The sequence below is a fragment of the Gavialis gangeticus genome, unplaced genomic scaffold (assembly GCF_001723915.1).
Source record: "Gavialis gangeticus isolate Ggan-Ray unplaced genomic scaffold, GavGan_comp1, whole genome shotgun sequence".
Classification (NCBI taxonomy): Eukaryota; Metazoa; Chordata; order Crocodylia; family Gavialidae; genus Gavialis; species Gavialis gangeticus.
This window is the reverse complement of record NW_017729012.1, coordinates 7393418-7405736: the sequence shown is the minus strand read 5'-3', so window position 1 is coordinate 7405736 and position 12319 is coordinate 7393418. Positions and strand designations below refer to the sequence as shown.

General features: G+C 37.8%; 1 protein-coding gene across 1 annotated transcript in view; it reads left to right on the top strand.

Moving 5' to 3' along the window:
- BRIP1 (BRCA1 interacting protein C-terminal helicase 1) overlaps window positions 1-12319 on the top strand; it is a 128393-nt gene that overhangs the window by 88374 nt on the left and 27700 nt on the right. The window contains exons 14-15 of the mRNA XM_019511120.1: window positions 2185-2344; window positions 2610-2731. Of these exons, the coding sequence (XP_019366665.1) occupies window positions 2185-2344; window positions 2610-2731 (282 nt within the window). The remainder of the gene's footprint in view (window positions 1-2184; window positions 2345-2609; window positions 2732-12319) is intronic.

Here is a 12319-nt window from a genome sequence, read left to right as displayed (position 1 = left end):
AGTTCAGTGTCAAAAATGTCACCTATGCAAATATTCCTTATAGGTGGTGCTCCCCGAATTCACAGGCATTCTTCAGCCGGCATTAATGTGATTGCACACTGTCACCTTCAGCTCTGCATGTGTTGAGTTATATTTGTACATATGGCAAATGACTTTTGCAACAAGGGTAAACACCTAACATCTCAGATTTGCAGCTGGGGGAATAACTAATTGGGTTAAGAGCTAGGGGATGCTGTGGCTGCCTGAGCAACATTTTGGGATTGGTGCAGGTTCCAGAGGGAGCAGTTTACAGAGCCTGAGGCAAAGTACTGAGACAGGCCTGCAGTGAGTGGAGCTGGAGGGAGTGGTAGAGAGAGGCAAAGTCAGGTTTTGACTGCTAATAGGCATCATCCTCATTGCAGAGCTTGTGAACTTAAAATCTTTCAGTACATGCGACCAGGAAGACTGTACTATAGAATAGTTAAGAAAACATGAGCGTTCACTGAAGAGTGAGAGAAGTGAATTAAATAAGTATTTGCTTCTGTCCACTGAACCAGATTTGCTCAGCTCATATCAAATATGCCTGCTGCCATTCTGCTATTTGAGGGCAGTATTGTGCACCATCAGGCAAATCTGGCAGATAAGAGAATTGATCTCTGGGTTCATAAAATTTCTGATGGGAGTTGTTAAGGGAGGGGGAATGAGCTGAGATGACTGCCAACTGCACTCATCCAATCAACCAGTGAGACCTGCGCTCATTCCCTACTTGTATGTGTGTGTATATATATATATACTTTTTTTTTTTTCTTCTGATGTTTGACACATTTTTGTTATGTTGACAGTGAAAGTAAAACAAGCAAATCTTTTGTGTGCAATGGTTGTAACTTGTGCTGATTTGGAATGACAAACACAGGATTTGCTGGGTACCATGGATTTCCTCTATCAATATCCCCCTAAAAGCAAATACATTTCTGTTGAACAATATTTCCATACTTGAAGCAAGGGTATTTTGTGATCTCTTCTACTGGACTTGCTGTATAGTTGGGAGAGCTGTCAGGTTTGTTGTCAGGCACAAAGCGCCCTTCTTCACCAAAAGCTTGTCCAACGCCTAATAAAAAGATATCGCAAATAACATTGCCCCTCATGCCTTTCCCGGGTCTTCATAGGTACAACAGTATTCCTAGCCTACTTTCCCAACTTTTTATTTCTGATTTTTTTTAATTTATACAAGTTAATGTAAAAGAATTGAAACATTAGAGATCAATGACAACGTCTGCTGAAATCGGCACACTTGACTTCAGCCTTGCCAAGTGGTGGGGGTCTTCTGCTACACTGGCCTTTCTCTCTGGTGACCTAAAAGGCAAGTCTCCGTGCTTTCAGTGGCCCCTTGTTTTGCCAGGGTGGTGTGCGGTTCTTACCACCCTGACAGTTTTAGGCAACGTTGCTTTTATAACCTTTCAAAAATCCTAGCTGCAGCAGACCACCACATTTTACAAAACATGTTGTGGCTATTTCTGTTAAGGAGCAATGCAAAATGAAGGCATGGAGAATTCTTTCAAATGCAGGAGAACCCTAGAAATAGACAGGAAAAAAAACCCTGAGAGATTTTTTTTCTATACATTTCAACTGTCTTCAGTAAGTGAAATGTATTTATGCATGCCACAATTTATTTTTGTTCTTTTCTGAGGATGATAGTGTTCAAGAACACATTCTTGCAGCGGTAGAGAATGCAAATATTTATATCCGTTATTCTCAGCCAGGGTGCTTTGAGACCCAGGCATGTTAGCAGTGTCAGGTGTGCAAACATGATTCACAAGATAAAGCCAGAGATTTCAAATAGGAATCCATAGTGTTAAAAGCATACTGACCTGTTGCAGTCTTTCTGAGTTCTTAGCAACAGAATAATTGCTCCATTATTTTTCTATAGTCAAAAATCAAAGTGAAAGTTTTCCAATGGGTGCCTTGAATCTAAAGAAATTGAGAACCACTGATTTACATTTTTGGAATGTTTAAATTTTATTGCGTGAATTTCAATAATGCCAATTTAGTACTGATATTCACAAACTGTGAATAATGTATCATACAAAACTGGACGTGTGTCATTGTATATTTTACTTAAAGCACGATTGGTATGCCTAAGAGCAATGAAAAAATTTAGATGACATCATTTTCACTATTGCTATTCTGGATGTTTTGTTTGTGTAGCTGTTGGACAAATTAAAAGATCGCTGGATACACACTGGCTTATGGAGTAATCTGGAGATGGTTAAGACGGTCATTGCAGAGCCTCAAGGAGGAGACAAGGGTGACTTTGATGAATTGCTGAAAATATACTATGATGCAATAAAGCATAAAGGCGGAAAAGGTATGACCACCAGTAGAGAAGAGTAAGGTTATTTGGGCCAGCTGCCAGCATTAAACTCTGTCCATCATATGTTGGCTTGATGCCCTCAATCAACGAGCATAGCAGACTGCCTCAAAGATACATCCCTGGCAAGTGCCCTCAACATCTCCTTCTCATGCTACACTCACACTTTTAACTCTCTCGAAGAATTTAGTAAAACTTAGTTTTGCTAATTGATGATTTCTCTCTCAAATGATTGCTAAATCCTCCTTTTCTTTGCTTCAAGATGGAGCACTCCTCATGGCTGTATGCAGAGGGAAAGTTAGTGAAGGCCTGGATTTCTCTGATGAAAATGCCCGTGCTGTTATAACTATAGGTATCCCATTTCCAAACGTGAAGGACCTCCAGGTAAGACATCAACATTTACCCCAAAATGTTGTGACTTAAATTTTGCTATATTTAAAATACTTCCTCATCTACAGAATACTGTATAATCAGATATTTTGCCAGTTCTTACCTGATCTCATTTTGAATTACTCAGAATGCCTTCTACCCAGAAAAATGGAGTTTGGTTGGTGTCTGCTTGTTAATTGTAATACTAGTTTATCTCTACCTACAGTAAACTTACTGTAAGCCATTGTCTGAACATGCCTAATGAAAGTCATAGTGCTGTCAAAGTTGCTCTTTGGTCCTGTTCTGTCAGCTACAATACATTATTTCTCCTCTTATTTCCAAACTTATCTAAATAGCTTCTCAGCTATAGTGAGGTACTTAGTAGGTTGATCCCAGTGTAAATGAGAGGAAGAGATTTCAAAAGTTTAGTTTTGATGCTGTGTTCTGTGGAAAATAATTTAATGGATATAAATTTACATAAGAACATTAAGATGAAAAGTAAGTTGAGAAGCAAAGGGGATTGCAATATAAAATGGTAACCTACTGGGGAGGTGAGGTATTTTCACATATTCTTTTATTGTTGGTCGCTGTAATTCCCTTCTTTAATCCCCATTGCCTCCTTCAATATAGCTATATGTATAACACTTTCCATTTAGCCTGGGAGTAGAACAGTAAACCTTTTCCAAGGCTAATGTTGCTCTTTAGCTTGCTGCTCTGAGGTGTGAAATTATGACATGAAATAACCTCTTCCTGGAAACTGAGAGCATTGCTTTTTTGATGATTCAAGCTTTAGCTGACTTGAGGCAAAGCTCTTAAAGTAACTTCTGAATGTAGCAATCCAGAGTGCCTAGAATTAACTAAATTTCAGGGTTGTCTTGTATCTTTCATATGATCTGGGTAGAATGTCAACACTTTACTCTCACAAGTACCTTCATTTACTTCAGTGGGACTATTCTTGTGAGTAATTGCTCCTTGGTACAAGAAAGAGGTTCACAAAAAGGCACACTGTCTTTTGGAAAATATAAAGTACGAATGAATAATGCACTGAGTTGTTTTGAGAGACTGGCTTGCAAGTATATGTCCATACAAAAACAAAGTAGGGATACAAACTGATACAAGTTTTTTTGGGGTGTTTTGTACTCTTGGGCTAGGGGCAGAAATTACACATAAACTGGTATAAGTGATTGGAAACAAGTTCATATCTGTAACATAACAGAAGTTCAGTGCACATAAGCCGCTTTCGAAATGGCCGAAACTGGTTTAAGGTAAACCTGGATGGATCAGGCTTCAGTGATTTAGGTTAAATCGGTTTATTGCACTTCTGTCCCAGATCCCCTCGAGATTCAAGTTTAACTCAGTTTCCTGGCATCCCAGGATGCTTTGCACCTCCCCTGCAACACCCCCCACCCCCACAGGGTGGGCAGGCTAGGCTTGGCCCAAGCTGTCTGCTCCAGCCGGCAGCAAGCCATGCTCTAGTGCCCCCTGGCTTTTGGCTTGGGCCACTGCAGGCGCGTGGCTGCATTTCCAGAGTCAAAAGTGCCAAAAGTGAATGTCTGTTCACTTGCTTATCTGTTCAATCTATGCAGTTTAGACTAACCTGCAAGGACTGAATCAATTCAGCCTCAGGCTTTTTGACAGTCTATGCTTAGCCTTGTACTTTGTAACCATGATCAGTATTGCAATCCGTTTTGGAGTTGGGAACAGTCAGTGAGAAGGTAAGTGCTCCTGAAGATGAGGGGCTTAGTTGTGCTGAGAAAACTGTAGCCTAGTGCAGTCTGGAGCCATGGAAGCTTTATCCTACAACTGTCAGGGAGTCTTAGTTGTAAATTTCAGTGCCTGTGTTGTTATAGCTTTGTTTTACTACTAATCAAATTCACTGAGAGACCTGGCCCTAAGTTCGTGCTCAGACATTCCCCCCTGCAAATTTGGTCCCTAAAAAACTCCCCCAAAGAGATGGAGAATTCAGTTGGCAGACTAAATACCAGGGTAGTCAAGTGCTGCATTTAATGACCATCTAAGTAAATGTCTTGTAGCAGGGGTAGCCAACCAGAAGCACATGTACCACAAGTGGCACAAGCAGCTTTTGTGTGGCATGCAGCAGATCAGGAAGGGGACAAGCAGCACAGTGGCTAATAAGGCAGGAAGCAGAAAGCAGAGCAGCAGATTGGGCTGGGGAAAGGGACCAGAGTAGCACCCAGGGAGCATATAGATCTGATTTGTGGCACACCTGCCAAAAAGGTTGGCCCCCACTGTCATACAACTTGCTGTAGAAATAGGTATCTTGTGAGAGTGAATTTCAAATGTATGGATTTGCCACTGAGGGTGCCCTTTCTTTGGCCTGAAATTCTACCAATTCTCATACCTTTTCTTTAGATTAACAAGTACATTAAACGTGCCCTGTTGCCTGTCACAGGGTGTACAAAAATCCCTTTGAATCCATATATCAGATTCTCTTTCCTATCAACTATAGCTCTTGTAAACTTGCTTTTATCTCTGAAAAACACAAAACTCTTGAGACATCCTGCAGTATAAACTTCACAAGTTGCCTCCTGTGCAAGGTAAATCCCAGATGACTGCATCACTAACATTAAACATTTGATAACGTAAAGCTAATAACAATTTTTCAGCATAAAGAGACTGCAAAGCAGATCTACCAAAATGTTTCCAAAGTGCCTGTCTTCTGAAGCCATTTCTTCCACTCTTCAGTTGGGTAACAGCTGCTAATCTTAGGATTGGAAACTTAAACATAGTGTTTCAGTAAATAGAGTATGTGATTACTGTTTTTTTATTTAAAGAAAAAACAACATATGGCCCTTTTGCAATGACAGAACTGGTGTGTTGTCCTTACCTGCAATGTGATATCTTGCTATTGACACTTTATAAGTCTAATAATTTAAGCTTATTCACCACCTCTCAGCTCACGTCATTGGAAGCATTTTTCCTTCACCGCTGTAATTGCTTTATGGATGTCTAATTTACACCTACAAAGTGTAAAGTGACCATATTCCCAGGTTTATCAGGAGACTCTTGGTTTTTCATATGATATCATAGCATTTTGAGAACATTTCAGAGTACCTGAGATGTCTCAGTTTTTCATTTCATCAGTCAGGATTTCTTTTAACAACAGAGTTAAAATTGTATACATCTGAGCAGAATTTGCTCTTAGTTTACCAGGACCAAACAGTCCTGTGGAACAAGTATTCAGTATGATGAAAAGTGTTTGGACTAGAGAGAAAAGTCAAGAGTGCAGAACAGCTTTGCTATTGTCTTTTGTTTAAAGCAATATTAATGGAATATTGAGTTTTTCACGATAAACTTATTTAGTATGATAAGTTACTGGAAAAAAAATCCCCCATTTCAAGAAACACACACTTGTAGCTGTTGAGTGAGAAACTGGCAGTAGTAACACTGCACACATTTAAAAATGTACTTTTATCTTTTGTGCAACTACTTTGGGACTCTAAACAAGTAACCCCCAACCTTTCCGAAGTTTTAACTGGAAAATATGGTCATTTTAACAAAGCGGCATCTTCTGACTGTGGATGCAAGTCCTCTGAAATAAGGTCATTGTCTTAAACACAAAATCAGTGTCGTCCTTGAGGTTAATTTTCTGTTGAACAATTTCTGCCTTCACGTCGAGGCATAAGGGTCAAGTGGAAAAGTATTAACATCTATATGGCTGGTTACTGATTGAATGAATGCGGATGCCGTTTAAGGGAACTCAACGGCAAATGTACCAGAGACTCCTCTCTACATGTATAAATTCCAATCTGTTTAGTCCCCTGCGATTCTAGAATCTGACATCTGAATAAAGAAAATATTCAGGCTGATTAGTAAAATTATTTTCTGGTATTCTCCATGTGCCAACTCCACAGTTACTCAATTGTAAGTACATTTTTTCCCCCAGTAGTAACAGCCTCCCCTTTTTGCTTTCCTTTATTTTATTAAGAACCTTTCAGATTTGCCTCAAACTGCTATAGAGACCTAACAACCAAAATGAAGTATCACATCATAAACAAATCCTCGAACTGCCAGACACTGGTTATAAGCCAGCCAAATCAAACAAGGCTGTCGTGAGTTTTGACTTGAAAGCCAAAACTGACTCAGCTTCTTTAGTTTTAGGGATGCATTCTGTGCTTATATGCATAACCAAAGACTTCTTTGTTGCCCAAAATGTGTGTGCAGTTACAGCCTGGGTAGAAAAAAACGCATCCTATAAGGACTAGTAAGATTATATTAGTGGCGCCTGCTAGTGCAATGTTCGTTCAGTGTTTCTAGCTTCTTTTTTTTTTTGAGGCTCTTCTCAGCCACAACATTTTCTTTCTGGCTGAAACTTGACACACGGTATTTTATTCTCACAGTTTACCAACATGAGAGAGAGAAGTCTAGGTCTCATTTTAAAGTTTGAAAAGTATTGTTCGAAGAGACCTTTATGTACTTAAGTCATGCTTTGTAAAGATTTATTGTATAGCGTGGTTGGAATCCCCCTGCGGCCCTTACAGTAGGTGACCTCCAAAAAGTGAGTGATTTCATATTCTGAATGGTATATGATACTAATGGTTGGGTCCAGGATGAATTATGGCCCCTATGCTTACAGTAGTAGTTTTTGCTTTAATACTTCAACCAGATTTGAAATCTAATCTGAACCCAGACAATGCAGATGGTTACTGTTAACTAAATAACAAAAATCAATATTACTAAGGTTTACTGCTGGGTTTTTTGGGGTTTTTTTCCTCTTAAAAGTTGGACTGAAAAAAACTTTAAATTTTTAAGCAAGGGTAAAACCACTCCCTGCCAAACTGCAAACAAGCTGAAACTGTAAGTGCATATATTTAGATTTGCCAATGCACAAAGCACTGCAGTGATCAATTCTAAATGAGAGAAGGGCATGCACCAGTCTCTTAGCATCAGATCTGAAGAGCTGACTTGTGGATGGCAGCACTCCTAGGGTAATCCTGGATGAGCTGGTTATTATTGTACACATGTGGTACAACAGACAGCTTGGGCTCAAAGTGATATCCTGTTAGCAACAGTTCTGTGCAAATTCAGTCGTAAAATTTGTATTTTGTTTTAAAGCATTAAGTTTGTATATTATTTCCAGCTGTGGATCAATTTGCGTATCTTGCTTTTCCTGCAAACAAAGCACTGATTGTCACCTTTGGAAAGGCGAGTCTTTTCACCAGTGAAGATTGATGTGGCTTTGTAGGAATGCATGCATGGGTACAGTACAGTTCGTGCAAGTACAACTGCATGACAACAGTGCACAAAAAGAATTGGATCTAGAATTATCATATAAGAATGTGGTTATGATAATGAAGAGTGGTTGGTTAAAAATTACGATACTCACTTGAAAGTGTGCATTTCACTTTTTGGGAGGACTGATGGCTTTTAGTGTCACTTCCTAGGATGAAATAAGTTTAATATACAACGGATACTTAGATGCATGTGTTGCCTTTTTCAGCCCTCTTGAATTAATTCAGAATATAATACAGTAGATACATTAAAGTATAAAGTGTGTTTAGACTTGTTTTGTTTCTGATTAAGACATGCACAGTTTGCCATCTCCTGAATCAATATACCCTGTCCCAAAAGTAGGAAGGATTTTTTTAAAATTTATTTACATATAATTTACTTTAATATTTGTAAAATACATATCCTTTTAAACAATTACAATCTTTGAGCCTTTAGGACTTCACGGATCATAAATCCTGCGTATAATGCATGTAAAATGTGTCTGAAAATTGGCATGTTATCCAGTGCTGATATCTAACACGCATGATATTAAACGGTATTATCTGTGATAGAGGGAGATTCTTACGTAATTGCGTGGACAATTGGACCGAATTAAGCGTTAACCCATTATCCTAAGTGACTGGAGCTTTGCTGGCTGTGTTACTGTATTTTATTAGTAGTTAACATCCAAAAATCACAAGCCCTATAGCCAGGGGGTTAAATCATACTTGGGCTGCAGAAAAATTGCCATCTTGATTATGATGCAACTTAATTTTATGGTCATATTCATTTAATCAGACTTAAGTTCCTTTTTTTCCCCCAGCAGAATGAAGGGTACTGTGGGATTTTCAGGTATCTGAGACTAGGGATCCAGCTATTGTTCACGTGGAACATTGAAAATAGAGATAGTTGGGGGGAAATACATTATTCTTACTGGCTTCAAAATATCAAGCTAGGAGTTATTTTCCCATTCAAAAGCTATTAATTTGGATGTCTGTCAGCAGTGTCCACCAATCTGGAATTATAGAGAATCCTAATTTCTCTTCCCTTTTAAATGTTTGTCATATATAATAGATTGCATTGGCTTTTCTTTAGGATGGCTTTGGTCTTTTTGAGCACCTGGCCTCAGAACTAGATTAAGCTGTTGTTTGCTTCACGTACTTCTGATTTAACAACAAGTGGATTCTAAGACAGGTTAAAATGCCAAGAACTCGTTTTAAGGCAGGTGGGTGCTAGAATTAGTAGAGCAAATGCATTTGCAAATACACAGAGAAGCTGTTGATTCCTGGATTGTCAGCTATACAATCTTGTTAGAAGATGCAGGCTTTCTAATTTTTTCATACATTAGGTAGTACTTAACTGTGCAAGAACCCTACTCCAATGCAGGGTTCCTGCTGGCACTATTCTCCTTGAGACTTCCTTTGCTCTGGAAGTTTTTTTTCTCTCTCCTTGGTCTACCAGAAGCTTGCCTTCAGGGGATGCTGCACAATGTCTCCTTCTCTACGGGCATGAAAAGAGGTTGGGTTCACAAATGCATCAACCGGAGTTCCTAGGTTAATTTAGGAATGTGATTCTATTATATAGTTGGGTTGTGGGGTTTTTTTTAGTTTTTCTGGCAGGATGTTTTATTTGGAAAATTGCCGAATTAAAAATATTGTACATTTAAAAACTTTCTGACTGTTTCAAATTTTGGCAGATACTTTGAGTTCTGAATAGACAGCAGAGAATTCAGAAAAAACTAAGGAAAAAAATCAAAGATACAAGTAACAGGAGTAAATTATGATATAATTGTATCTGTGGAGAGCAAAACAGCCACTTTAGAAGTATGCCGAACAAGAAAGGTAGTTCAGAAATTAATTCTGATGTTCCTTCCTAAATAGGAAATGTAACTGATTAACATTTCCGTGGATAAATCCCTGAGTGGTATGCCCCTGAGATTAATTTGCCAAAAAAATGCCATAGTTGCTACATGGAAACACAACTGGGTGTCCTTTTTTCACACGGTTAATTAAAGGGCTCCTTAAGCTCAGTCCTACAGGCCTTTACTTCTGCACATATTTCTTACTCCTGTGAGCAATCCCATTACTTTCCATAAGACTATGTGCAAGCATAAGGGTTTGTGGAATTGAGCCTGTAGAGACCAATATTTTATCCTGGCAGTTTGATGTTGGCTCATCTCCACTGCTAATATTACTTGTCTCTGATCAACCTGCTTTCTAAATGTATTTTATGATTTGTAACTTGATGCTAATGCCAGTGAACTGTAATATTAGAGCACATAAATAATGTGACAGAGAAAGATGCCTAATCCCAAATACATGTTGTCTGATGCTAACATACTTTTTTTTTGTTATATGTTTGGAATAGTAATATTATGACTCCCATCCTGTGTCGTTACTCAGGCAGAAGTCCCATTGTCAAGTGTATAATACTGGATGTCATATTTTCCATATGGTTGTGCTAAATATATGCTGCTACTTCTATTGTACGTAGATAAGAAGAAAAAGGATTTCAGATAATCAGTTCAGTCCAGTCAGTTAAGTTGTAGTGCATATTTTGTATGAATTTAACTGATATGCTTGAAAATAGCACCCTTTGGAGGATATTCATTTATTTAGAATTTTTTAAGTTGCATTTTAGCCACAAAACTTCTTAGAGAAATATGTTAAGAGAATAATCCAAAACAGATTTGTTCATTTTATAGAAATAACAATAATTAAGAGTTAGAAGCATGTGGAGCTACAGTAAAGGAAAAATAAGGTATTAAGAAAAAGGTGGCCATGGCACCAATTCTGTATTACTGAATATGGTTCCATAATCTTTCAGAATTAAGTTGCTAAAGCAAAAAAAAAAGAGAGAGAGAGAGAGAGAGAGAGAAAGAAATGTTAAAGTATTGCATAAAGCCGTGGTACTCTCAGTGGTAGGACTTGGCTCTAGAGAAGCAGGAAAATGTATTTCAGAGCCAAAAATGACTTCTTTGGCTGTGACCAGGATTTCCTTTGCCCACCTCAGGGACCTGAAAATAGAGGTAGGAAAATTTGATTTTGGAGCCAAGTGTGACTTGTTTAGTTCAAGTCATAATTTACTGTTCTTACCTTGGGGACCTGAAAATAAAGAGACTCGCTATGAAATGTTGATAATGGGCAACTCTGAAGTGCAAGCATTAAGCTAACTTTCCCAGAGAGGATTTCTTCACTTCCACCTTTCCAGATGCTTTTGATCATACTACAGTAGAGCATACTTAATCGTATAATAGCTAAGAGAACTTTACTCAACCAAAATATAAAGGGAAAACAGACCAACCTTTTTACGTCAATAGATGTGCAAAGAAAATAAACTTGATAAAAGTAAATTTTCTGTGTATTGACATTACTCAAGAACTGTAACATAACTTCCCTTTTACTGAGAATCTTCTAAACATTTCCCATAGCCAGCTGCTATGGCATGAATGCAAACTGTGAAGGCAAATACCCTCCTTATTATTTCCAGCGACATAATTTGTTGCTGGAAAACTTCATTTCAATTAATATTTTCACTGCTGCGTGTTCAGTATTTTAACAGTGTAAAAAAGTTTTTAGTCATATGAATGGTGGGTTTTTTTGATGGGGAATCAGCAAATTAAGGCAAATTACTGAAAATGATAGTTTAAAACCAGCATTTTTTCTTAATATTTAAACTTTTCAGCATGTGTCACCCTTTCTTTTGATGTATATTTTTCCATCGTGGCTTGTACAGGGAGCAAGAATTTTAAAACTAGCTAAACGATGGCTGAAATATTTTAAATTCCTAATGAAAATGAAATTCTGTTTTATTTTACGCTATTGGTTCAGTTTAATTAATGTAAAATAAAAATACTTAACACGTCTTCAAAACCTTTTTTTTTTTTTACCCCTCTTGTTACTTTTGAAATTCACACTGGAGTCTCTTAAAAATTCCTATTCGTAAAGTACTTTGAGCAATGCAGTTAGTAAGATTAAATAGCAAAACCATCAGCTACTTTATGAATATTTTCCTTTTAACCCTATTGTATTTTTGGAAAAATACAGTATATGTTCATTTAAAAATATTGGGGAATTGACAGATCGGTTAAGATTTTCCTGGAAGCCATTGTTGCAGTGACTTTTGGCGTTACTTGAAAGCTGTTCCATGCCGTTCAAGACTTCTTTTTAAAGTGAAACTGGATGTTTTATTTCTGGCCTGTTGATAGTCTTGAGCAGCCTGAGTGTATTTGAGCAGCTTTGTCTTAAAGGAGCATTCTCAACTTAGAAATTATGTTCTGGTCTCAAAATATTGTTTCTGTTAGTTAGAATAAATACCTAAAAAAAAAATTAAATGAAAATAAATTAGTTAAAAGAGATCTTGTTGGGATTT